The sequence below is a fragment of the Ictidomys tridecemlineatus genome, chromosome 10 (genome assembly GCF_052094955.1).
Source record: "Ictidomys tridecemlineatus isolate mIctTri1 chromosome 10, mIctTri1.hap1, whole genome shotgun sequence".
NCBI classification, from domain to species: Eukaryota; Metazoa; Chordata; class Mammalia; order Rodentia; family Sciuridae; genus Ictidomys; species Ictidomys tridecemlineatus.
This window is the reverse complement of record NC_135486.1, coordinates 9,887,024-9,914,338: the sequence shown is the minus strand read 5'-3', so window position 1 is coordinate 9,914,338 and position 27,315 is coordinate 9,887,024. Positions and strand designations below refer to the sequence as shown.

The window sequence follows — 27,315 nt, the reverse complement described above, 5'->3', positions numbered from 1 at the left end:
TTTCCTTGTCATTCCCAATGTCTGTTCCATTGCCAAGAGCAGCAATAGTCTCTTGAAACATACTTTTTATGAGATCTTTCTCACAGCCTATCTATTATAGTATTGGGCTGCCATTTATTACAGTAACCCAAAGTTATTATTTAATGTGGATTTCTGACCACATTGCACCAAAATGATTGAATGGTTCTGCAGGTAGAATGCATTCTGGAGTCCTTAGCACAATGCCACAGGTCAGTCCATGATCCTGCTTGTCTTCACGTGCCTGGGTAGGGTGTTCCTACTCTGTACCTTACAGGCCATGCTCAAAATTGAGCTCCTTGTGCCCCCTCAAACACAACACGTTTTCCATCGTGTGTCTGGCCCTGCAGACTTCCAACTCTGTCCCAAGAATGTCATCTCCCACATTTCTCAGACTCCTACTATCACATCAAGTTTCAGCCCAAACACCCAGAATCCTCCCTTACTCTTCCAACTCAGGTATCCATCCTTCATGTAATTCCCAATGCCTGTGTGTCCATCTCTAGGAGCAGGGATCACCTGCCAGCAGAATTGTTCACACAGTTGTTGACTCCTGTTTAGGTGGACAGAAAGGCTTCATCTACAGCATGTCTAGCAGTGGCTGGTGCAGAGCTGACCCTCTGCTAAGTGGAAGAATAAATGATGGATAAGTGTGTAAGTGAATGTATAGATGAACATGGCTTGGAAGTTCAGCTATTCCCCTTAGAGAAACACAAAAAACACTGAAAAGTCCAATTTATTTTCTGGACTTAGATTTAAATTTGATAACATGCAACTCATCTCAGCTTGTAGGAACTAAGAAAAATGTGATTTCCTTTTTTCTTCCTTTTCTAAAGGGATTCTCCTTGACCCCCCTCTTGTCCTCTCATTCAACTTTTTACAGTTAACTTTAACCCAGGATTCAGAAAGCATAAACTCTCATGGAGTGGTGGGAATCAAAGGTAGAAAGTTAACGCATTTGAAGAAAGGACTTTTGTTTTTCCACACTCCTTTGGATGGAAAGTCTGGTCATGATGCTCTCCTGTTAAGACACTTTAATGTCTTATCATCGCTCTTGAAACACAGTCCCCTCCTTACCTCAGCCCATGTGGCCCTAGTAACCCAGCCCTGTCTCCTTCTCGCTGCTTAGCATCCCCCCTACTCTGTCTCTGTAGAGAGATTCGGTTGATTTCAGAATTCAAGTTTCATCCAGGCCCAAGTCGTCTTAATATTGTTTATTCTACCTGTGGCACTACTCCAGCATTGTGACAGGATGACTTTTGCCTATTCCTCAAAGCCCAGATGAAAATGTCACCTCTCACAGAGACCTTTCCAAACCCCTCCACGGGGTGACCCCCCCTTCCTTTTCCCTCCTGTACCATGCGCATCTCAGGGCCTTGCCTTTCCTCTGGAGTCCTCCGCTCAACTGTGAGCATCTGGGTATCTCCGTAACTTCAGTTTGCGTGTTCACCATCTGGCTGTAAGATTCACGCAGACAGGGGCCCTGTGTGTCTCGTGCGTCCTGTCCTTAACACTTGACACAGGGAACGGCCCTTCATAGGAGCTTACCAAGGAATAGTTGATTGAAGGTTCTATCTGGCAGCAGTCACAATTTGTTATTCAGCTGACCTCAAAGACAGTCTCTTTCCCTAGTTTTCAACCATGCACCCTTTGATTTGGTTTTGGTTCAGTTAGACACGTCACACAGTGAGCACGTGGTGGATGCATTAATCAAGAGCCTCTGATGTCCACCCAGCAGGTCATGTTGAGCTCAGGTCTGGGTGCTGCCCCCCTCACTAGCTGGTGACCCTGAGCAGGTCACCCAGCTTCTTCAACTCTCAGAATCATCCACTGTTCTTCATGATGACCAAAGTGTTAGCACCAAAGACGGCCTTCTAAATTACAAACTCTACAAAAGTGATCATCAGGAACTGATGTTCCCTAAAAGCTCCCACCTCTTCCAACCTAAGGTCGTCTACACTGCGCTCGGAAAGAATAGAACGTGGGTTCCTGCTCCAGGTTGAGGTATTTGGGTTTTTCGTAGGGTTATCCTTTCCTCTTCCTCCCTCCCGTTCCTCTTTCTTTCTTCCTCCCTTCCTTCTTCGTCCTCTTCTCTTCTTTTTGAGTTCTTTGGTCTAAACTCTTGCAGGGCAGCTAGGCTTCATTTCCCCTGTTTACTGATGGGGTGTGGATGTGGAGAGCGGAACGGGGAGTCCTCAGAGCAGCAATGGCTGCAGACGCAGAGGGGCCCAGAGGGAGAGCTCTGAGCTCCGCTGCCAGCCTGGAGCAGCCACCCCCAGCTCACCCTGACCCGGGGGTGAGGACCCCCACTAAGGGTTCAGAACCCCATCAGAATCCACCTTTTCACCCTGGAATTGCCTATTCCAGAGTTCTGTTACCTCAGTGGTCTAACTTTATCCACAACTGATTGGTAATCAGCTCCATGAGGGCCATTGTGCTGGGGCTCTGTGGCCGTCACCAGGTTCTACTGAGACTCCACCCTGTCACTTAAAGACAATAACAACTGATAGCATTTAATGATGACTAATGTGTGCCCGGTACTGTGCTTATGTTATTTCACTTGGCATGTATTATTCCACTTAATTGTCACAGAACCCCTATGAGGAAAGTGCTATTTTTATCCTACCTTATCACTGAGAAAACTGCCTTCATGTAACGTGCCCCAGGTCACATGGCAGAGACTGACAAAGCTGGAGTTCTCACCCAGGACACACTGACCCCAAGTGTACTTCTTAGCCTTTGTGAGACATGGCTTCCCCCCTCTTAACAGTCTATTGAGAAAGAGTTGCCTAATGCCCAACCACAGCTCAAGGCACAATTTGATGCATTTTGTAAGTGGTTTACAAAGTGTGCTGAAGAGACAGGAAGGGAAGACCAGGGCAAGATGAGGCGGGCAAATGAGGATGCAGATGGAGGTATTTGAAAAGGCAGAGTGCCTCTGGGCAGAGGAAGGAGTGGGGCAGGCCAGCACCCAGAGACATGTTGAAAGATGTCATTGTTCCTGGAGCCAGGAGCTGGGGGTTGAGTGGTGGAGCCGCTGGGAGGGAGATGGAGGTGGAGCACATCTTGCCTCCAAGGTGACACCTCTCAACCACAGGGAGGAGCTGTTATGCTTAAAGGAGGGGGATCTCAAGGTTCTCCAGGGCTCAGCCTCCCCAGAATTTCTTATCCTGAGATAAGAACTATAGACAAAAAAAAAAAATGGTGCGATGGTGACACCTTGATGCGCTCTCTGGAGATCAGTCTGGGTGACGCAGAGGCTTGATACGCCATCTCCTGGTCCTGACGCCCCAGCCCTGGCGGTCCGGTGCTCACTCCCTGCTCTCTTGTGCAGCTCTTACAGGAGGCCACCATGAGCTCCCTCTGGTGCTCGGGCACTGGAGACGTCATTGAGGACTGGTGTCGCTGCGACTCCACCGCTTTCGGAGCTGACGGACTCCCCACCTGCGCGCCGCTCCCACAGCCTGTGTACGGATCCCTCGCTCTACCTCTGTCTTGTGTGCATGCCTCTGCATCAGTCTGCAGAGAAGTACTGAATGCCGACTGTTTACAGAGCAATAGGCTGGGTACTCAGGTGGCATGGTACCTGCTCTCAGGGAGCTAATCAAGAGATAATGTGACAAGTGTTACAGACATTTCAAGACAGTGTGAAGAGGAGTGGCTGGGGTCCAAATTTGGGCAATGGTGAAGGCTTCATGGAAGAAGGGGCACTTGAACTTCTCCTTGAATATGCAAAAAGAACAGCAGGATGGTTAAGAGGTTGTAGGGTCACAGTGCTGTTGAATGGAGGATGTTAGAGGTCTTCAGTGAGATCTGATAGACCACCAACACTCCCACCCATTACACACTCACTGCACTCCTGGCACTGTGCAGAGTACGTAGATGTTGCTTCACCCCCTCCCCATTTCATAGACTAGGAGATAACTTCAAACGGATTGGATAATTTCTCCAAGGTGATAGAGCAGGAAGTAGGGCCATGACCCAGAGCCATGTTCTCAGCTGCTGTTGTCAGTTTGCATCACTGTGACCCAAAGACCTGAGAAGAAAAACTTAAAGAGGAGGAAAGTTTATTTTGGTACATGGTCTCAGATGTTCTGTCCATGCTTGGCTGACTCCATAGCTCTGGGCCCAAGGTGAGACAGAACAACACGGTGGAAGGGCATGGTGGAGGGAAGCTGTTCAGGACATGGCGGATGTAAACCTCATAGGGACACCTGCTTGCTCCAGCCATGCCCTACCTGCCTATCATTACCACTCAGTTCATCCACATCAGTGGTTTCATCCACTGGATATGTTACACCTTCCATTCCATTTCACCTGTGAAAATTCTTGCATTGTCCCACACATGAGCTCATGTATAAACCTAATATATAAGCCATAACATCGTCCGTTATAATAGGAGAAGACAAAACTGATAGATGATTTGAGTAGAAATAACAGGGTCTGGTGAGTGTGCACCTGAGGAGGAAGGAGAAGCTGAGAGTGACCTTCAGGCTTAAGACCTGGCTGGCTGGAAAGAGAGAAGCAGCAAAGCTACGTGGGTCTGTGGAGGCCAGTTCTATTTGGGCTTGCCTGGAGCTGTGTGTGGGAGGGAGCGTGGGGGGTGGTCCTGCAGATGGTCAGTGGGCAGAGAAGGATGGAGCTCTGTGGAAAAAGTAAACTAGAGATAACCAGATGCCTGCCCATCCCCCCACATAGGAGATGGGCCCACAGCTCTGTGGAAGGATGCTCTGGAGCAAGTATTAACTCTGAGGAGCAGAGGGTTGGGGATGAGCATTAAGGGGTGTCTGCATTTGAGGGGTGAAGAGGAGGAGGTGCTACAGAAGTGCCTGAGAATGAACATGTCCAATATCCTCCCCATCCAGGGAAGACTAAACAGAACAAGGCAAGCCGAGGGGCCAGGGCCCAAGGCAGGACTCTGCTTAGCCTCTGTTAGGGCATCTGCCCTGCTGGCGAAGCCACAGAATATGCATCCAAAACAAAGTGCTGGTAGGACACAATGGTGGGACAAGACCCCATGGGTTGGTAAAGCAAGGAATCCCAAAGCTAGTAGGACCCGTGGGAACTGAGGGCTGAGTAAGCAGAAGCAGGAGGCAGGAGGTGGAGGCCAGGCCTATTTCATGGAGTGAGGTGGACATTAAAGGCCCAGGACTGAGCAAAAAGAAAATGGAAAGAGGAGAAGGTGCTGGTAGAGTGTCATTCCAAGCCAGTGCCTTCCTTCTCTCTGTGGCCGGTTTTAGATTCCCCCAGCACTGGCTTCTTGCTCTTTGTATCATAACTTGGACTTCCCGAGTCAAGGAGAACCAAGTTCATTAGTAGTCCAAGTTCTTTCACTCAGGAGAAAGGGTGCATCAGAATCTCAGGCTGTTGGACTGACTTCCCAGGTAGAAAGCCACCTCTGGAAGGTCCCACTGAAGCCAGCAAAGCTGGCTTCAAGTAGACACGGGTCCACCATTGGCCCCAGGCTGGCTTCCTCTCTACACCTGCATTTACTAACTATCATAGCTAAAGAGCAGGTTGGGTTAAAATATCATAAACAGGAAATGTCTATTAGGTACCTCACTTTTCTTGTCAACTCTGATCACTTCTTTCAGTTACAAACATTAGTTTCCTGCATTTTAATTGGTAGTTGGAAATAGAAACACACTCTAATTTTACATAAGTCTGTGTAAATCACACAAACTTCTATTTCTCAATAGGGGCTGGTCTTAGTCCATATTTTCACAGAATTTGAGTTCTCAGAAGGCTTAGTTAGTTACTTAAGCTGCCTAGCGCTTTTTCTTCAAAATAGTATTCTGCATATGACTCTAATTAATGAAATTTGTCAATATCCGCACTGTTTTGGGTTTATTCCATCCTAATGTCATATGCAAACTATGTGCTCCTTCATAGTAGCCACTAGCAGGAGAACATGTGTTTTCGATTATTTTCCCACTAGCTAAACCCCTTACTATTGCTCCCACAGTGTCCTATGATTTCTTGTTGAAGTTTTTAGCACATGTATAATTGTATATTTCTATTACCCACTAAGCTACGTAAAAGTAGGCCACTGTGTTCCTAGGATCCAGCACTTCCTTACAAGGAACAGGTACTTCATAAATATTTACTGAATTGAAATAGAACATTGCAGATGGTCTGAGATGATCCACAGTGTCTTGCCCAGTGGTCCCCGAGAGCAATGAGAGTCATCTGGGAGCTGAGTGGCGGGCAGGAGGGCCTGAATCACAGACGGTTGTGGGATTCAGAAACCGAGCACAGGAGTGAGTGGCAGGGATAATTGTCAGGGGCGGGGGGAGGCTGGAGAGAGCAGGAGCTTGGAAAATTCTCAGGATCCAGTGGTCTAGAAAGAAGGGGGGAACTGGAAGCAGAAGGGAAACCTGAGCCCCCTAGAAGAAGTCAGAACAAGGCAGTGAATCGAAACCACGCGGACAATCAGGAGGTCCACACCAGTGAACGTCAACAACGATTACTGAGGCTCTGCGAGGTACAAGGAGGTAAGAGATGGCAAGGCAGGGTCGTGGCCAAAGTGGACAACTCGCAAAGAATGAGATTTCAAATTGAGAAAAACAAGTAGATGCTGGAATGATAGCATCAGGTTCACAGAAACCCCAGAGCAAAGGCAAAACGAACCAGAACTGAACAGGCAGGTTTAGGACAGTGGCCAGGGAGAACTCGACAGTGTCCTCACTCCCTCTGAAGCCCTCCATGGGCACCACTTCCAAGCAGCCAGTGGAAGATGGGGAAGAAACAGGAGGGGGGTCAAGGATGACAGGACAGATCCCAGTGAGCTACAGAACCTAAACTAAGTGTGGCCTTGTTAATGCAAGGTTCCCTTGGTCACCACCTTCAGGAGGACACACATTGTCTTAAAATTTCTCAAAAGAAAACCATAAATTGTATTTTCAAGCCATATAAAGGCATACCTTTATAAGGGCTTTATAGGGACTCAGGTTTCCCCTCCTGCTTCCGATTCCCCACTTTTTTTTAGACCACTGGATCCTGAGAATTTTCCAAAACTCCCCCTACCCATGTAACTTTCATTCATTTATTTTTATTGTCTGTTTATTTACTTACAAATGTTCACTGAGTTCCTAATCTGTAACAGGTGCTTAGAGGCATAAATCATATACCAAGGCTCTTGAAGAAACGGACTGTCTAGTGAAAGAGATGGGCCTCCAGGGAAACCATTTTAGTAGCTTAAGCAGGAAGAGCTGGGGCTGTGGCTCAGCCGTAGAGCGCTCGCCTAGCACGTGCCAGGCCCTGAGTTCAGTCCTCAGCACCACATAAAAATAAATAAATAAAATAAAGGTATTGTGTCCAACTACAACTAAAAAATATTTTAGAAAAACGAAAAAGGAAGAGTATACCATGTACCAGTTGAGAAGGTGCCCAGTGGCCAGTGCAGGTCTGAGCTGGGTCCCTGTCTCATGTCCCCTCCTGTCTGCACATAGGCTGAGACTCTCCACGGTTCATGAGCCCAGCAGCACCCTCGTGGTCCTGGAGTGGGAACACTCAGAGCCACCAATCGGGGTGCAGATTGTGGACTACCTCATCCGTCAAGAGAAGGTCACCGACAGGATGGACCACTCCAAAGTGGAGACAGGTGAGCGTGCCCTGCACGTGGACTAGTTTACGTCTAAGGTAAAAATAAAACAAAAGAAGCACACCCAGCCTCCGGCTCTGCCCCGGTCCCCGGGACCCAGAGCCGTGTGGGAGGACAGGGAAGCTGCAGCTCCTGTCTCTTCCAAGCAGCAGCCTGTCTTGTCCATTTAAGAGTCTTTGCGTGGTGAGCGTCCAAGAGTCTTGTTTTGATTTTGCCTCTCTTTTTGTTTATGAAAGAGGTGTCCATTTCATTGCCTCTAGGCCCACTCACAAAGAAACAGCAATACAGTATGCTAGTTATCCTCGCCCACAATTAGGAAACAATTCTCTGCTAACCACTCTCATGATTACAGAAAAAAAAATTTCTTTGCTAATAACCCCCTCCAGGCGAAAGCATGTACAAACAGATGCGCTGGCTCCGGTTTTGTCCCAAAGCAAACTCTGTTTTGTTGGGTCCAGCGGAGAGAGCCTTAAAGGAATGGAAAAGCACCATGAAAAATGTCCCAGGCCTTGTTATCTCCCTGTCTAGGCAGAGGAAATGGTCAACACCATCTCTGAGACTCATGCTGAGATGCTGTCCCCCATCAGGATGGCCATGTCCACACTCAGGGTAAATAGATTCTGGTGAACTGGCCACTGAGACACATAGGGGTCCCCCAGGTGACTGCCTTCAGGCCTGGGGAGTGGGCTACAGCTTCTCCTGAGGTTCTTCTTCTGGGGTACACAGGTATCACTGAGGCACGGCAGTGACCCACCGGCCAAAGTAGCTAGGCTTTGTCCACTCCAAGAATGTCTCATGACAGAGTTCACAGATGTGGTCTGTCCGTTTCACCTAGGTTGTTTCTGAACCAGCTCAGGAAGAATAGGCCTAAACTGGCTAAATAAGAAACAGTTAAAAAAAAAAATCCTCTGGGTCTCTCCTCACCCCCTTTAAAAAAAAACAAAAAACTAGGAATTTAAGGAGATTGGGATTGACCGATTTTAATAAGTTCTCATTCAGTTGATTCCATCTTGTCATTGTCTGGCCATCAGTTTCTCATGCCTTTTCCAATGCTTTCCCTCTGGATAGAAACGGTGTTGAGTTTCGTGGACGACATCATCTCTGGAGCAAAGTCCCCGTGTGCCATGCCGTCTCAAGTGCCAGACAAGCAGCTCACCACCATCTCGCTCATCATTCGGTGCCTGGAGCCCGACACCATTTACATGTGAGTAACCCACCCCTGCCTGGAGATTCTTTGCCTGAAATGTTCAAGGCTCTTTACTGGTCCCCCTTAGCTACTTGGGTTCCTTTAGAGCCTTGGCAAAAGATTGGGAGGCTCTGAAGTCTTGTTCCCAAGGAGCCGTTAGAGGGACCTTCTTGAATGCTTAGGCACTGGTAGGATCTAGGAAGACAACCATCCTGTCCCTCCTGGGCGTGGCAAGGTAGAGGACAAAGAGATCAACAACAGATTTGAACATAAGGTGGAATGGCTAAATGTTTGAAAGAAGAGCAAGGAACACACTGAAGAAAAAAGAGGGAAGCCATTCCTCCCCACCGGAGCCGATGGCCTCTACCCAGGTCCTTAGACGTCCACAGCTGGAGAAGCACAGAGAGGGGAACACAGGCTGAGGACACAGCAAGGGCAGAGGCGAAGGGGCACGAAGGGGCATGGAGGAAAGCAGCGAGTGGACCAAAGGGGGAGCGGGCACCTGAGTAAGAGGCAACGGAAGACACTGGGGCAGACAGAATTGGTGAACACCGAACGTCAGAGGAGAACATTGATTTTTTTTTTTTTTTTTGAGGAAAGAACATCAAGAACTGTGCTTTAGAAAGCTAGCATTAGGGGCACTGAAATAATTTATAGAACTTAGAACTGGCCGGCATTTTTCTTCAAAGAAAGTACTGTGAATGACGCCGCGGCACTTGGAACAACCCTATTCTCTGGGTGAACTCTTCCCCGTCTCTCCCTGTGCTCTCGGAACAATCGGACAATATTTGTGAAGCAGAGGCGTAAAAGATGCCAAAAGAGGAGAGATCGCGATAGAATCTAAGTCATGATGGAAAAATCTGGGGGCGAAGGCAGAACTCACAGTGATGCGGTGCTGGGGCCTTTTGACCCCATCAGTATGAGAAGCATTTCACAGTTTACAGATGAGGTCACAGGAAGAGAGTCAGGGTTTCCAGAATAAATCATTTCCATTTCCACAGTGAGGGAGTTCAAAGACGAAAGGGCTGGGGATTCGAGTGGCACTGATGGCCGCGAGCTTACTGCTCTGGCTGAATACCTCAATGCACTAGTAAGAGCCGGCAGTGGAGGCCATGCATAGAGAAAGCGAAACACCTGGGGACAAGGGACGTCTGGAGGATGGGGACGTGGGTGCAGGTGTGGGTGGCAGTACTAAGACCAGGGGAGGCAGCCTGCTCTTCAAGTGATGGTGGACAGTCCTCATTCCTGCTCTGGTACTGGGCAGCTGTGGTCCTTCCTGGCAGGAGAGCCTGGGAAACCAGGAGGATCTGAGAACTCACACCACCAGCCCTGCCAAACCTCCCGGACTCAGGGAAACTTGCATGACCCTTTGTGAGAAGGGCTCAGGGGCTCCGGCCCACTGTCGGCTAGGGATTTTGGCACAGTACAGGAGTGCCAGGCTTTACTCAATCAGGGATGTAACTCATGTCGGCCTGATTTGGCTTTGTTTCCTGATCAGAGGTCAGAGGCCCCTCCTGTCCTCACTCTACTCTCCTTGGTGACCCCCTAGTGCTCCCCTCCTGTGTCTTAGGAGACACAAACTTTCTGTCAATGTTGATGATTGAAGGAGACCCTGCCTGCCTGGGGTTAAGGGAGGAACCGCCGGCCTCCACAAGGTGGCGCTGCAGATCATGGAGAGAGGGTGAGGTGGGTGGCCTGGGAATGACTCCCCATTCTCAAAGATGCTGGGAAGCCTGTGCTTCAGGCCCGGGGACAGGGAGAGAGCCTGGAAGAGGAGTTGGGAACATGTGGGGCCCCAAGCCTGGTTTTGTTTCTAGCCACCAAGGGACTGTAAGGGCCTTAAGCTTTCTGCAAGGGAGCGTTCTTACCTGTAGAACAGGAGGAAGGCAGCTGCAGGGGAGCTGACTGGGTGCTTCATCCTGGGTGTGTCTGGGAATCCTCTTTGTCCCTGTGAGCTTGGAGTTATTCCCATTTTAGAGTTGAGAAAACCTGTTGAGCAAAACTGAGTAACATCCTCAGAATCACGCGCAGCTAGTTATCTGGGGTGTGGACGATGGATAGGAATTGGATCAGGGTCTGGGTTTTTTTCCCCACGCTGTGTCTGACCCCAGCCGCCCAGGTTACAGTGAGGACCTAGCAGCGCGGTCTGACTATGGCACACAAAGGCAAGAGCTGGCTTCGAGGGCCACAGAGGGAAAGCTGCCTCCAGCCGGCTTCCTTAGTCCTCTGATGTATTTTATTTAGTGCATTTTTAAAAAGCCCTCTTCTGAGAATGTCCACGGCACAAACACGGTTAAGAACCTCAGGTTGAGAGGAATCCTAAAGTGAGTCCGTCCAACCCGTTCCCCTTACAGAATGGGAAGGTGGCCCCCAGGCCTCCAGCCCACTGTCCCCTCATCACCACACCCACCCACAGGAGAGCCTCTGCCTTCTGGACCTGTGACAGCAGACAGATCATTCAGGAATGGGATCAGCAGACACCAGGCCTGGAGAAGGAAAGCAGGCAAGCAGCCTGACTGGAGGCCTGCGATTACCCTGCGCGTGAAGTTCCAGGCCTCTCAGAGCCAGCTCTGGAGCCAAACCAGCCAGTGCCGCACGCACACACCCTCAGCAGTGTCATCACCACAATTACGCACAGAACAGTCCCAGCCCCGTGGCCAGGGCAGGAGCCCAGAAGCTTCAGACGAAGCAGTAAATGGACTTACACTTGAGCCCCCTGGATTGGGAGCAGGGCTTATCTCTTCTACCCAGTAATCCCAGCTAACCCTCTTACTGTCCTGCGAGTGTTCAATGGTGGAAACGATAATGCTAACAATAAACAGAGAAGCCTCCCTGAGATGACAGCACGTGGCGTTTCCACTTGAAAATGTGCCCTGTGCTCCTGGCCCTCACCGGCACAGCCAACTGGCCGCTCCTCAGGATCCCCAGGGCCCGAGGAGCTGGGCTGCCAGGGAGGGTCCTCAGGCCCAGCTACGTCTTCACTGGGAAGGTTGCACGGAGCATTTCCTCCCTAGTATTTGCTTCATATTAAAAATAAAATATGCTTAAAAATAAAAGTGGTTTAGAGCTTGGGAACCTAATTTTTACAATCATTGCCCAGAGTCATGTGAGAATTGGTGAAAGCACAGGCGCTTTCGTTCCAACTGGAATTTACAGTCAGGCAAGGTATAACACGGAGCTGCCCAGAGGATCGGGGCGAGCTTGGAGTTGGGAAGTGAGTCCAGCCAGACACCAAGTGAGGCTTCATGGGGCAGCCAAGTCGGTACCTGAGGCTAAGGACGTTTTCCACCATGGGCCAGGGAATCTGCCTGAAATTATGGGACTAGGATTGACGTGGTGGGCCACAAGGTGAGCCTGCTAGAGGATGACCAGACTGCAGCCCTGACCTGGAGCTCCAAGGCCACGCTTAGGGCCCTGGAAGGAGAAAAAGCAAAGAAAAGCAGGACTGGATTGCAGGGGCCCAAGGTATGTCAGACCTCAGCCATAAATCAGGGAGAACGAGTGCTGGTGGAACCAAGAGAGCCCAACAGGTTCCTGCCCTAGCCCAGGGCCATGCCAGCCCTGGGGCAGCAGCCTGGGGAGGCAGGGCTTCATGCCTCCTGGTTCCGAGAAGAACAACTGCAGGGTCAGGGAAGCTTCCACAACAAAGGCGGAGCCACCCACCCTGGGCAGGAGACGACTCCCCCACACCAGGGGCCCTGGTCAGAATCTCAGAAGTGAGAAAGGTGCTCCCTCCCTCCCTGGAGGAGGCTTCTCTCCAGGTTTGTGCCACACTAGATCCTTGGACTTTGTGTCTTCCTGTACTTTGTAAGGGCCCCCGGGAACTTCTCAGCATGGGATCCAGACCAGGAGCTGGGTCCAGCCCTGGGAAGCTCTGCTAAAGGTGGCCTGGAACAAGTGTGCTCCAAGACCAGGTGTGAGGTTAGACTCCGAGTGGAGCTGGTGCCAGGCAAGTCTGATCAGGGCACCAGCTCCTGGGTTTGGTGTCCTCACTCGTAATTCTAGAAACAGACCAAGATGCTGAGGATGCATGAGAGGAAAGGCCATGGCAGCCAGGGCTAGCCCAGCACTATCCCTGGGAAGCGTGTGGCTGGTGGCAGGAGGGAGGGTGGCAGGACCCCCAGTTCACGGGTCAAGGTGGAGGTTGGTGCTAGGTGAGACCATCGACCACAGCAAAGGAGCACAGGCCAGGGGACTGAAGTGAGCCCTTGCAGACAGGGTGGGGACGCCGAGTGCTTGGTCCTGATTGGTCAGTGAGGGGGCGGGGAGTCCTTTAGGAATCCAGCAGCTGTGATGTGGGCTGTACCGTGCTGGACCCAGGCGGGTCACCACCTGCAGGGTTGCTGGTGGATGGAGCCCGCTCGAGAGTCCCTGTGATGCCCGTGGGGGGGTTCTGGGAGGTAGAAGAGGACGAATGACATGTCCCGGCACACGGGTCCTGGCTCCGGCCGTTCTCCGGGTCTCTTTGTGGAGAGGGAGTGGTGGGCGTGAGGAACACGTCTTTCCTGAGAGTTGTTAGGTCACCTTCACCAGGTCAACTCTGGGGCCAGCTACCGTTTACCTGGGCCACGCCACCTTGTGACATCTCTCCTCCTTTCCCCTGTCCCTCCCTGTGATTCTGCCAGGAGGAATAAAAGCCCACATTTGCCAATAAACCCAGCCTCCTGTGGCCACAGTGGAGGGAAACAGGCAAAGAGGGCAGCACTCCTGACGTGCTGTAGACGCCCGACCTCTGGAGGCCCTGGGACACAGCAGGCTTCGTTCTCTGGGAAAGTTGAAAAGCCTCCGAGTCACAGGCCCTGGGCTCTTCCCTCTCCTCTCCGTCCAGCTCCATCACGGGGCAGAAGTTCTGCGTGCAGTCTCTGATGGCCAAGTCCCCACACTGCTCTGGAGGTCTCATTGGAACATGTCTTCACGCTGTCGGGGCACAGCCTCCCTCTGGGTTCCTGGGTTCCTGGCCCACAGCGGGCAGCGGCTCGGTGGGGCAGAGAGAGCTGCCTACGGGCCACGCAGGGACCAGCCACCAGCAAGCTAAGGGACCCTCCACTCTGGCTGTTTTGCTTCTGACTTTAAAGACAGAATCTGTCCTTGGTTCCTGCATGGAAGTGTCAGGGTGCGCAGGGCGGTGCAGAGCAGAGCAGAGAGGGTTCATGTCATGTCACCATGTGATGTCCCAGGTCTTTCTGTGCATTATCATCTCATCTCACACTGAAGCCACTGACCTTATTATCATCTCACTTGAGAATTAAAGTTCAAGGAGTTACTGTGACTCCACGTGCCCAAGTTCTGACCATCTGTTTCCAAAGACATAAACTCTCCTGCTCAGTAGCTGACACAATTAAACCGGCATCGGAATCCCCTGGAAGGGAGGCAGAGGTGATGGAGCGGGTCTGTAGGTCCTCTACTCGGAGGCCAAGGTGGGAGGATCACTGGAGCCCGGGAGTTCAATACCAGTCTGAGCAACATAGAGAGACTCCATGTTAAAAAATGGAAAAAAAATAAAATAAAAAAGGAAGGAAAAGAAAAAAAAAAAACTAAATAGAAGAGAGAAGAGCTGGAAGGCCTGGTAAAGCACAGGCTTCTGGTCCCGGCCTGATTCAGTAGGTCTGGGGTGAGGCCAAGAAAGCTCCCCCAGGATGCTGAGGCCTCAGGAGGACAGCAGGGCCCACACCAGGGTGCTGTCCACAGACAATGCACTGGGACAGCAGATTCCAGTCCCAGGCCACAGGAAGCAGTGAGGCGCTGTGGGCTGGGTGCTTCTGACCTGAGTGATGGTGGTAGGTGGCCTCAAGATGGCAACCGCAGCTGGGGTCACAACCTGCCCCTCAGGAGAGGCTGGGCTCCACCAGGGCTCAGAGCCCCCACCCCGGCCTGTGTCCTCTGCTAACGCTGCTCCGCCTCCCTGCCAGGTTTACCCTGTGGGGCGTGGACAACACGGGCCGGCGCTCCAGGCCAAGCGACGTGATCGTGAAGACCCCGTGCCCCGTGGTGGACGATGTCAAAGCCCAAGGTAAGAGACCAAGGTCAGCATCGTCCGCAAGGTGTGCCCAGAGACCCCCCTGCTATGATGGGGCCACAGGTGTCCTGCAGAACCACCTGAAGGGGTGGTCATGGGAAGGGGAAGACAGCAAGGCCCAGCAGATGCCCAACTTCCCAGCGTTCCTCCTCAGCCTCTGCCCTGCACCATGCTATACGCCATCATCCCCCAGGCCAGGGCCAGGGAGGACCAGGAGGCACTGAGGAGGCCCCAGCGCCCAGCGCTTAGGTACGTGCCTGGAACCTGCAGCCTGAAGGTGCCCGCGGGCCTCTTCTTACTCTCTGTGAGTCTGATGTTCTGAACCGCAGCGGAGCAAGGCTGCGGGTCAAGTCATCCTTACATTCCCCCTCCCCCGCCCTTTCTCCCTTTGCAAGTGCTTGTAGCTCAGTTCTCGGTTAGACTTGTCCCTCTTCAGTACAAGCCCACCTCCCTGAGACACATGCATGATCTCATACCCGCACGCACGCGCACACACACACACACACACACACACACACACATACCAGGATTGGCTTGGCACTTGGGAAGATTTGGTCTGTTTGTCAGCATGCATCACTCACAGGACACTCCCCTCGATCTCCTGCTCTCAGGTGTTCTCACCCCACACACCTAGAATTCCCTCAGCCTGGTCACCCTTCTGCAGGGCTCCACACTAGTGAAAGTGATCTGATCAATCATCAGTGTCTGTCGGGTAGGATCTACCTGATGGCTTTGGCCTATCGACGCAGACATCGACCCGTGCCGGAAGAGTAGGCTGCCAGATTCCAAGAGGATCACCTTACTTGGGCTCCTGACTCTGGTTGTCATCTGATTGATCAGCAGGGTCACAATCCCAGAATGCCAAAGGGTGACATGAGGATAATACGAAGTCAGGCAGAATAGCGACCTAGACCTGCTTTAGTTAAAACCACCGATACCGTAGCACTGTGCGACTTCTGAGAACCTTTTCAGGTTTAACCCACGTGGCACATTGAAGGTGTGATTTCCATGCAGACTCCTTAATAAATTGCCATTCCCCTTATGACAAAAAATAGTTAATAGTCAGGTTAGAATTTCCATGGATGGCCCTTGTCCATCAACATCTCCAACACCTCCTTGCCCACCCCCTGCCCACTTGGTCAGTCTCTGCATTCCTTTGCACAAGTTGGTCCCATCACTTCAAGCGCTCCCCACCCTCACTCCTTCCGACAGACTCATCTCAGCCTGCATATCCCAGATGGCGTGGCTTCCGCAGGCCAGGAGCGGGCAGGAGCCACGGTCAGGTGTCCTTGTTTCTTTCCTTCAGGACGTCCCTTCCCGTTGCTTACTATAACAGCTATAATGTTTGTTGACCTCACTAGAGAGTGAGCCCCATGAGGACGGGAGCCCAGCTTCCTTCCTACACCATTATATCCGTATCACCTAGAAGGCAGCGTGGTTGGCTGGCTGACCTCGGAACTCAGTCCTTGGAGGCAACAGCTCAAGTTCACACTCCTACTCCATCATCTGCTTTCTTGACCTTGAGAACTCAGGCCTCAGTTTGCTCATCTGTGCGCACCCCAACCAATGAGGTTCTAGTGGGAACCGAGTTAAGTCATCTACAATGATGATTTAAAAAGGTACATGAGTGCCTAGAGCCTGCTCTTCAGTAGGAACTCAGCATTTTCAGAGTTAAAGGAAAGTGAATTTCATAGCTGTGGAAACTGAGGTTCAGAGTAAGTCAGGGGACTATCTGACCCCGAGTCCCACTTTTACTCTGTTACACCAAACACCCACTTTTACTCTGTTACACTAAATATTCTGAGGGCTATTTTGCCAAAGATTGAAAACTTTTCCTTTATTTCTAAATGTTGATGAAAAATGGAAGCTTACCTGGAAAAGGAGACCAGAAGCTTCTCCCTTCAGGATCCTGTGTGTCACTGGGACATGCTGCGGGATGGACTGTCCCCAAGGGGAGTGTCTGGGCAGCTCAGGGACCCTCAGGCCTCCATTTCTTCCTCTAAGCTGCAGGGAAGCAGGTGACCACAGGTGCCTCAGCTTTCTCTGTGCTGGAAAGGTTGCAGGTGACTTTGCAGGTGGTGGCAGCCACCGTGGTTTCTGCCGAGTAGGTGGCATGCTGGAGAGGACAGGGTGGGGACAGCAGGTGGCAGCGAGGTAGCAGGGTGCCACCTGCAGGGTGCTTGGTGGGAAGCAGTTGGCCAGGCACAGAGCTCGACCCTGTTTTGTCTGGGGCTCCTTGGGGTCAGCTGCAGTCCCGCAGGGTGGGTCAAGATGTGCCCTGCTTGTGCTGCCCCCGGAAAACTCCCTGGAATCCCAGCAGACCAGCTCGGGCAAAAGAGCCAAGTTCGTGCAGAGAATGAAATAACCCTTTCAGGCCCTGCACCCTTCAGCCTGGAGCATTCCTGCACCAGGCAAATCTGGAGATTAACGAGTTGGACTAATTGGGGGAACCTGGCAAATTAATAAGCTCTAGCAGTTCTGCCGAAAAAGCCACGCGCCTCCCTCCCTCACACCCAGATGGAGACCATCAATATCAGCGTCCGCTTGGGTCTGAGCTTAAATCTAATAACAAATGGGAATTGATTTTTAGTGGCCCCGAGCATGGCTTCAGCTCCTAATTACCCAGCCAGAGGCCAGACGCTCCCCTTTATGTGAAGGTCTTTCCTAAAGGAAATTCCTTCTAGGAATTCTTATACTGTCAGGACGGTAAAGCCACTGAGCATTTGTGCTCCATCTGGGGGCGCCAGCGATGGCGACGTGTGCCACCGAGACCACCCAGCCCCAGCAGGTGCCAGCTCGTGGTGGTGAGCTCGTCCCCAGGCCAGCGTGAGGGTGAGTGCCAGTCCTCCTCGTCACCCGGCTGCCCTCCCTGGCACCAGGCCTCAACACAGGGCCATTCCTTTATCTGCTGCTTCAATAGCTACCTATCAATCCTGGCATTAGAGGCTGAAGAAACACAAATAATCAAACTTGATCTATTTTTTGAGAAGTTTATCATCAGATTTTATGGGTTTACTTTCTAATATTTTAATTATTATATTATAATAATTTGTTGGATAAATGAATGTTATATTAATGTATCCAACAAATATTCGGTCCTTAAAAAATATCTATCCCAGACATTAGGTACAAGGCCCTGGCCTCCTGGAGGTCATATCTGGGCAGGGACGATAGAAGACAGCAACCAGAGAGTGAAATAGCTCCTATTTTAGCCGATGGCGGATCTCATGGAGGTCCCTGTGTGGGGTGGGGCAGAGGAAGTGCCGGTGCATTTTGGCTGCAGTGGCTTGGGCAGAGGTGAAGGAGGAGGCCATAGATATCTAGGGGACATCATACCAGAAGCAGCAGTACCGAGATTCGCGGCTTGTTGGAAGAGGAGGAAAGCTTGCGGCCCTGGGTTCATGTTGAAGAGAGGAATGGGGCAGGGCAGGTGCTCCGGGGCTCTGGGGCAGGTCTGGTGGGGCCTGGTTGTCATGGGGACTGGATCCTGGGATTGCCCTGGAGAGCCCCGAGGGCTCTGAGCAGCATGTGTGATGATGGCAAAGGTGCCAGGAATCACGCTCCCTGCCACTGTCCTCCTCAGCAGAGTGCCACTCCAGAGCCTGGGACCGGGCCCTTTCCCCTTGTAAGAACCAACACAGTGGCATCAGAGCAGGGCAGGGGGGCGCCCGACCTCCCCGGCCAAGCTGCTGTCTGACCCCATTTTCCCTGCCCTGGTCGTTCCTGTCTGAGCCCCACTGCTGTCTCCCCCTGAGTAGCTCTTAGAACAGCCCCCTGCTTCCTTCTATCTCAGATCCGCTGACTTTACACCTAGGTCCAATCAGAACCACGTCCACTACCAGAGACAGTCACTCCAGATTCCTCATCCCAAGACTGGGCCTCCTGTGCCTTAAACTGGCTACACACAACCCACTACCCAGTGTCAGTGTAAAATAGCAATGGCAGAACCTTAACTCCAGCCTAAATTGGCTGTGTGACCTTGGGCAGGTAACTGGGCCTTTCTGAATCTCCTTTTTATAAAACAGGGACATTTAAATCCATCTGTAGGAAGGTGAGAATTGAAATTCAAGTATGGAAAGTTCTTGGCACTCACAGGACTTTAATAAATAACCAGAGACACCACAGATCATCATCTTCTAGATCACTGTCCACTTTACGTCTTGATCCCATTTTAACAACCTGAAAATCTGCATGATTTCTGATGCAAAATTATTTTTAGTGCAGCGAAATGTGTCGGCTTTAAGTTACGTTGCCGAAGTGGTGACGTAACCTGCCCGAGAACCTGCCCCTGAATGGACTCATACTGCACCCAAGGTCATGAGTCCCATGAACTTAGCCGACATTTTTGACTCACTGTATTTTCTGGCCCTGTGCTAGCTCCTGGGACACAAGGAGTTCTGATCTGGCTCTGTCCTCACAGACATGGACAAGTTAGACAAGCCAGACAGCAGCTGCACAGGACCAGAGAGTGAAATATCTCCTATTTCAGATGATAGCACAGCCATGCAGGGCTGTGGCACAGAGCGGGCTGCTGTGCCTTCCTCTCATGGAGCCTCAGGGGGGCGAAGGCTTTGGCTCCCGGGGACGTGTTTCTTCATCCCTAGAGTCAACGCCAGGTTGAGACAAGCCTTGCTTCCCCAGCTCTGCTCCCGGCCGTCAGGGAAGACCAAGTCAGTGCGTCCCTCTCTGCAGCTTTAATGAGAAGGCGTGTATGGTGCAGTGCTGTGAGCTGCAGAAGGAAACATTGTACTGAATCATGGTCCCACTGCCACATCACCAAACTCAGGCCTCTTTGAGGCCAAAATACTGGAAAGATAAATTGCACTGAAAGAGGGCTCACGTGGAGCTGCAGAGTGTTCTAGAGGCCACGTCTGCATGGCCGCGGGTCTGCGTGCTGCCTTCTGTCTGGCCTAGGGGGCTCTAGCAGAGGTGCTGTCTCCACAGTACTGCTTCCTGGGGTCCATGCTGCTCACCAGTGACCTGCTGGTGCTTCACTTCCTCCCTGAGCAAAGGCCACTGGTGGCTTGGGCCACCGTCACTTTTGCAGACCACTGGTACCCAGGCACGTGCAACCTAGAAATGCAGGGCTGTAATCCTCAGGGAGCAAACTTGGACCGGTCTTGGACGGGAGCTGGTCTTCCTTTCTTTCTTTCTCCCTCTGGAGAGAACACTAGGGATCCAGTGGTCCAGACAAAATGCAGCAGCCACTTCTCAGGAGGACGTGGCCAGTCCCTCGGAGCACCTTGTGTACTCCTCTCCCTGTTTCTTGCCTCATTTCTCTTTCTCTTTCCTCCTGCTTCCCTGGGATTGCACCTGCCAATCAAGTGTGAATATTCGAGTTTTTGCCTCAGGTTACATATCTTTAGGAAACCTGGGTAGAGACAGAGTATTGTGACTGAACTCGACCTTAGAGGTATCCTAGTTGAACACTTTTATCTTAAACAAGATAAAACTGAAGGTTGGTGGGGCAGAGGCAAACTGAATCATACAAACCATTTTCTCCAGCCTTTAGGTTGGATATTCTTTAACATCACACACGCATACACACACACACACACACACACACACGAACGTGTGCATATGTAGACACATATGCATGCATATACACACATGTGCATATATATTAAATATGTGAAACCTTATTGATAGTCACATGCTGTGGAACTCTATTTTGGTCAATGCTGGACATGTGATTTATAGAGCAGTGGTCCCATAAGATTATAATGGAGCTGAAAAATTCCTGTCTTCACATAGTGATGTTGTGGCATCATGATGCTGTAGCAGAATGCATTCTTGTGTGTTTGTGGTGACGCTGGTACAAACAAATCAGCTACACTGCCAGTCATACAAAAGTCTTGCACATGCACTCATGTGCAGAACGTAACACTAGATCGTGGCAATTGATGGCTATGTTATTGATTTGTATATTTACTATATGCTATTTTTGTCATTATTTTAGAGTACTCCCACTTGTAGAGGGGTTGTGCCAACCACAGCTGCATACATCTCTTGTTCACCACATCCCCTGACACACCCTCTCTCTTGCGCCTTAATCTCTTCTTGTTTCGTGCATCATGACCTGGGAACCTGTAGTCCACATGGAGCACAAAGCCTAGGTGTGCAGTAAGCCGTACGCTCTAGGTTTGTGCAAGTCTAATGTTTGCATAATGTTGAAATGTCTCAGACCCTCATTAAAGGATGCATGGTTCCTTTGCTTTTTCTTCCCTCCTCAGAAATAGCAGATAAGATCTACAATCTCTTCAATGGCTATACCAGCGGGAAAGAGCAACAGACTGCCTACAATACCCTCCTGGATCTGGGTTCCCCCACTTTACATCGAGTTCTCTACCACTATAACCAGCACTATGAGAGTTTTGGAGAATTCACCTGGCGGTGTGAGGATGAGTTAGGCCCCAGGTAACCAATGGACTGCACTGTCTCTTTTAAAGTTTCTTTCGAATTTTTGTACTTCTAGCTCCATAATACTGTTGCTGAGATTTCCTGCATGAGCTTAGGTGCTCAGAGAAATAAGTCGTCTGCTTTCTGATGGCCTTGGTCATGCAGATTAGTTTGTAAAGCTCCTTAAGCAGTCAAGTCATGAATGCATTTCCTGAACTCGGGAACCCTTTGCTCCTGACCTGCTTTGCCCTCTGTATCATGCCAATGCTTAATTCCAAATGCCAAAACTGTAGGAGCCCAAAGCTCAGTCTTGGGAAAGGAAATTAGGAATTTATCAAGAAGTTTATCCAAAAATATTTATTGCACAAACTTTGCATAGTTATTTGCATAGTTCAGACCTATTTTGAGTTAAATTCCGCATTCTCTTGGAAAGCAACATGAGAGTTGTTAAAGGCCCTCCTTGACCTTATTTTGCCCTAAGTTGCAATGGCACAGGGCTTACCAGCATCCCCTGGCCCCAGGCTGCTCCCCTCTGCCCTCCTTTCTTCTGACATTTATTGAGTACATACACAGTTCTAGGTTAGGGAGAATAAATGCCACAATTTGAATAGTACTAACATTGCATATTTCATCTTGATTTCTAAGGGCATTTGGAGTCTTTGTAAATTTCTCTTTTGTAACCCAAGAGTTAGAAGGAAAATTGGTTAATGAAGAAAGTGAGCAGGGGAAGAAATGTGGGTCTCGCTGTAAGATCAAGCTGGCTACTGACTGTTCTCTGTCCTCCCAGGGGCCTCTTTCCTGTGTAATACTGGTCTTTTACAGAAGAAAAAAGACGTTAGAAGACATTGTGCTGTTTCACTAGCCCATAGAAAAATAAAGTTTTTCCTCTCAGTGTCAGGGATCTCGGGGAGGACCAATGGAGAGGGAAGTCCTCTGCCTTCAGCTACATCAACCCACTCTGGGGCTAGCTGAGAAAATGGGCCTGTGGGTACAGACTTCCCGTGAGCAGGAGAAAGGCTTCCCTGGTGGAGGCCTCCAGATTGAGTTGAGGGTGAAAATACTCGGAGAGTTGTGCTGTTTCCAAGAAAGAAGGCTCCAGGGTCTGAGATGGTCAAGGGCAGACCCAGAGTCATTTTTATTGAAAAACCAGAATGTGAGCCGTGACAGCCTCCACCAAGGCTCCATGGGGTACTTCAGTTTGCCTTTGGGGGTGGGGGGGGCAGGATGCCTCCCGCATGCTTCCTGAAGGGGTTTCAGAGGCTGCTCTCCCTCTTCCTCTGCTCCTGTTCTTCAACCCCCCCAGGAATTTGTTAGCAATGACTGCCATACAGTAGGATGGATTAAGAGGAAGGGCCACCAATGTCCTCACTGCTGACAACTTTGGGAAAATCTTCTTGGCCAAGCAGCAGAAACTGATGATAGAGTAGAGATCCTCAGACTGAGAAGCTGTTTAGGTGGGGGACTGTTGTTTGATTGGCGCTGACCTGCCACTGGAGTCAGGAAATGAGCCCTTGCCTGCAGAGACTCCCCGCCACTCTTGGCCCCTTGACTCTGATGCCGAGCTCAACACCTTCCCTCCAGCATCACCTGCCTGGCTTCAGTGTGGCCTCTTAGGAAAGCACGGAGACCGCCCCTTGGGGACGCTCACGGCCAGGACAGAAGAAGAGGAAGGAAAGGAGCATGGTTATCGCCCTTTGAGAGTTCATTCTAAATGGGGTGCAGAAAACTTCCAGCTTCTGGGAGGAATTGTTGATTCAACTAGAAAAGGGAAGTTTCTGTGCATGAGCCCGGCAGTCAGTAAACATTGCAAGGTGCATTGTTGGTTGGGTGTTCCAGAAGAGCACGGTGCAGCCTCACATGAGCTTGATCAAATAAGAGAATCTTCCTTCATGAGCTTCAGGTCACTTAGGTCTTTGAATAATTAATAATAATAATAATGATAATAATAATAGGTGAGGGAATGCTTCTGCACTATCCTAAGTGTTGAGTGAGAGCCAGGGAGGCCTGAGGACCAGCTCTCAGGCAGCCTGATCTCTGACAGCAGGGGGTGCCAGGAAGAAGGGGCTGCAGGGGTGAGCTGTTTCCCCAGCTCTAGGCTGGAGGCTCTCACTCTGTATCCTGACCCAGGGGATCACTGCTTTCCAGGGTGTGAGCTGAGGCAGCCCACTCCCCCCTCTGCTCTCCACGCCCTTCTTTCCCACTCTTTTGACTGGGGCTTACTGGTATTAACGGTGGCCTCATGCCTCCTGGGGGAGATGAGAGTATGGACCATGAGCTTGCCTGGAGGTTAGCCAGGTGACATGTGCCACTGACAGTCTTAGCTGCCCAAAGACTGACCCCATGTCAATGTGAGCTGAGGGCACAGCTGTCCTGGACCTCACCGTGCCATCGTTACCTCAATGCAGACACCAATGGTCACATTTGAAAGTCCCCTCAGTGCACTCTACCGGCTGCTCTCACCAGCTCAGACAGAGCCCTGAAAGGGGACATATTCAGCAAAGCACAGCACTTGTCATTTAGTGATGATGAATTAATGGCTTTAAAGAAAATTGATTTGATTTGTCTTCCAAGACTGCCGTCCCCGTCATTCTAAAAGGTGTATGTTCCCACTAAAATATTAGGGTTTCTTTTTTTCTCTTGTTTATTTTTTCTTATTACATTTTCTCTCCTTTCTCTTGGTGCCTGACCCACTGTGCACAGTCAGCCCTTCATTCTCTCCTTCATTCCCTGGATCTGCTGTTACAAGTGCCAAAGGTAGAACAGTCCATAAAGCCCATCAGCCCCTGCCCTCTTGAAGTTTGGAGTCTCACACTAATGGTGGCTCTGTGTCCTGCCTGCCTTTCTTTCTTTCTAACCTAAGTATCCTCCATGCTCCGTCCACAGGAAAGCTGGCCTCATTCTCTCCCAGCTTGGAGACCTCAGCAGCTGGTGCGACGGACTCCTTCAGGAGCCCAAGATAGGCCTGCGCCGCAGCGCGCTCAAGTACCTGGGCTGCCGCTACAGCGAGATCAGGCCCTACGGACTCGACTGGTCAGAGCTCAGCCGCGACCTCAGGAAGACTTGTGAGGAGCAGACCCTGAGCATCCCCTACAATGACTACGGGGACAGCAAAGACATCTGACAGCACGGGGCCAGCGAGTGGCTGCCAAACTGGGGCAGGAGAGCGGAGGGGGACATCTGGGTTGGTTTGTGGGTTTTTATCATTTTTTAATGGAACATTGAAAGCTCCAGAGATGACACCCAGGGAGGAAGGGGTCCTTTCTCCGTGCAAACTTCTTCAGTCTGACGCGCTCCATCGGCACCATCAGTAAGCCCGCCAGGCAGTGGCTTCATGCAGCACCATTTTTTTCTTAGAGGGTTTCTTTGGGACTTGTTTTGGTGTTAATTTGTTTCATCCTTTTTTTTTTTTTTTTTAACCCTCAAGAGTCCTGTCCAAATGCTCAAGAATTCTGTCATACTCCCACAAAGGTTCCACCTGGCCGAGGCACCTGCTCTTACTGAGTTCCTGAGTCCATTGCAACTGGGGACAGAGGCGGAGCTGGAGAGCTAGGCCTGCAAGGGCCTGACCTCAGGCCTTCCTTGGGCAGCGTCTTGCTCTGGGAGCCCCAGCCCTGCTCAGAGAGGAAGACGCAAAGCAAACTGGGGGACTGGCCCTTGTGTGTGCATACCGGTTTCCTCCAGGCCTTCCCACGGCTGTCTCCACCCCTCAAAGGTGACACCTCGACGCCGTGATAGCCCAGTGGGCCTCCTGGGTTTCTAGGTCTCCCATTTTAAGCCAGGACTAGAATTAAACCTCCCTCAATGGGGCTCTGCTCTGCCCTCTGAACACCATTATCTTTCAGCAGTGACAAGATGCCCCCTGTGGAATCTCCTGGAAGGAGGCGTTCCTAAGTGGCAATTAGATGTCACTGCCAAGTGCACCTTCAGAGACGTCTCCCTGGGAGACTAGCTGGCAGTTCACAACCTACTGAAGTAAGCAGCATTTAAACAAACCAACCAACCCGTGCCCCCTTTGAAAGGTCCTCTTCAGACCACTAACGTGCACCCCAGCGCCTGGGTTCTCAGCGCCTGCCCCTCACCCGGCAGGTGAGGCTGGGTTCAAGAGGGGTTGGCACGTCCATGTCAGTGTTTCGGTGAATTAGAGCTATTATTGATCTCCAGAAAGGTCTGTCCTCTCTCTCCCCTTGCTAAACTTGCTGAGTTGCTAGTTTTGCCAGTGGTTTCCTTGAGGACCATCAGCGGGAGGATGCCGCGGTGGTCGCCACCTTCTGGCTGCTGGCATAGCAGAGTTTCTGTGCAGCCAATCAGTGCTGAGCCACAGCCCCACCCACTGCCTGAGCATTGCACAGAGGCCAGCTAAGGGGAAGCCAGCCCTCCAGAAACAAGCCCCTGGGGCCATGTCGGCCATCAATGGCCTTAAACGCCCACACCTCACTTTCAGCCACCCTTGCTTTGTCTGGGACGCCTTATGTGGAAACCCACCACAGAGGTCAGAAAGGAGGTGCAGGACCCCCTGAATCCTACAACAACCCCCTGGGGAAAGTGCTGTTCTTGTCAATGTCTCAGTGAAGAGGAAAGGGAGGCAGAGAAGTGATGCGGCTTGTCCCTGTCCTTCGAGCACTGAGTGCTGAGCCACAGTGTGAGTTCAGACTGTTGGACTCCAAGGCACCGGGTCTAGCAGCCCCTGAGCCTTACCGCTCTCAAAGCATTCAGCCGTCCCTGAGCTCCACGGGGACCTCCCCAGAGGGCTACACCTTTCCCAAGCACCATGGCCCAGATGTGGCCACCAGCAGTGGAACAGGGAGACAGGGAGGACCGTGGAGCAAGCACCTTTGACCCCGCAGCTCTGTAGCCCATGCCTCTCACCAGTGATGGGAAGAGCTAGGATGGGCCGAAGGCCCAGACTGGCCTCCATCGCTCTCCTCTTCTTTCCAGAGAAACCTTGAATGATGTCTGTCATTCTTCCTAACGCCAGGGCCTCAGAGGCGCCCCTCCTTCCAGAGCAGAGAACATGGCTGCCCACCTGGGGTGGATGAGGGCCCCCAGGTAAAGTGCCTCCAAAGCAATTGTCCACCACTGCCACTGGAGAGGATGCCACGGGCCGAGGCCATCCTTCTGTTCAAGTCTGTGCAGAAGACGGCATCTTGACTTGGAGCAGCAGGACGGAGAGGCCACCGGCACCTTCCTGCCCAGCAGTGGGGAGACAGGAGCTGACGGCAGGGAGGAGGCGAGGAGTGGCACTGAGCCACCCTCTGTCACCCCTTCCTGTTTTTATTTTGTAAAGGCACACTACCTTCCTCTCTCCTTCATCCTTGTTCCCTGCTCAACCCTGTCCCTCCACCTCCTTTTTGTCCCCTTTTCCTTTGTCCCCTCCTTTGCTGTTTTTTTTTTGGTCCCCTCCCTTTGCTTTTTATGGCCTTCCTCCTTTCCCCTTCCCCAGGATTCTTTTCACCCCCCCCATGCACACCCACACACCCACACACACCCACACACACCCACACACGCTGTCCACACACCCCTGTGACTGGGTCCAATTTACTTTCAAGTTTAAAAGGCCAACACAGATGGGGTGTGGCTCGTCTTAGGAAGGGCATACACATAACTGGAGGCTTCTCCCTGGAGGACACCCGACCACACCTTGCCCGTGTTCCTCAGTGCTTGCCCGGAGGCGCCCATCCTGGCTAGAAGGGGTGGCGGTCCCGAGCCAGTATTAGACCTCAAGTTTCCAAGGTGCCAACAGCTCTCATGGAGTCCCTCTGCCCGTGACACTCCCAGCTCCACGTCCCTTTGAGATCTCTGCTGTGTCCTCCCTAATGTACATGAACCACTGTAATAGCATAGATCTTGAATGGAGTGTGCAATTGTTTTCCACGGAGTTTGGTCCATTGTTATTTTTAGTTAACTGCATTTCTTGATATTCAATTGTTCTATTAAAAAAAAAAGCAAGTGTGGAAAGAAACACTTTACTACTGTAGAAGGAGGAAAGAATATAATGTGACCATCTTCAAGTATAACAGTGTTGTTTGAAAGAGAATTATTGTATGATTATAAAAATGAAGTAATCAACTAAATAATAAACAAAGCTGTTAGTAA

The 27,315-nt window shown here is 51.0% G+C and overlaps 1 protein-coding gene and 1 long non-coding RNA gene across 9 annotated transcripts in view; one reads left to right on the top strand and one right to left on the bottom strand.

The window, feature by feature from the left end:
* Positions 1 to 27,315, top strand: part of Astn1 (astrotactin 1) — a 282,323-nt gene extending 255,008 nt beyond the window's left edge. For all 8 annotated transcript variants that reach the window (XM_078022370.1, XM_040278092.2, XM_040278090.2 and 5 more), the window contains 6 exons: positions 3,353 to 3,486; positions 7,470 to 7,621; positions 8,690 to 8,825; positions 14,717 to 14,817; positions 21,057 to 21,240; positions 24,106 to 27,315. In XM_078022370.1, coding sequence (XP_077878496.1) covers positions 3,353 to 3,486; positions 7,470 to 7,621; positions 8,690 to 8,825; positions 14,717 to 14,817; positions 21,057 to 21,240; positions 24,106 to 24,343 — 945 coding nt within the window. In that variant the 3' untranslated portion in view covers positions 24,344 to 27,315. The remainder of the gene's footprint in view (positions 1 to 3,352; positions 3,487 to 7,469; positions 7,622 to 8,689; positions 8,826 to 14,716; positions 14,818 to 21,056; positions 21,241 to 24,105) is intronic.
* On the bottom strand, positions 845 to 15,043 carry LOC144367121 (uncharacterized). The gene is made up of 2 exons (XR_013426388.1): positions 11,342 to 15,043; positions 845 to 10,796 (listed from the first exon to the last, which is right to left on the bottom strand). It is a non-coding gene; the product is annotated as an uncharacterized LOC144367121 (long non-coding RNA).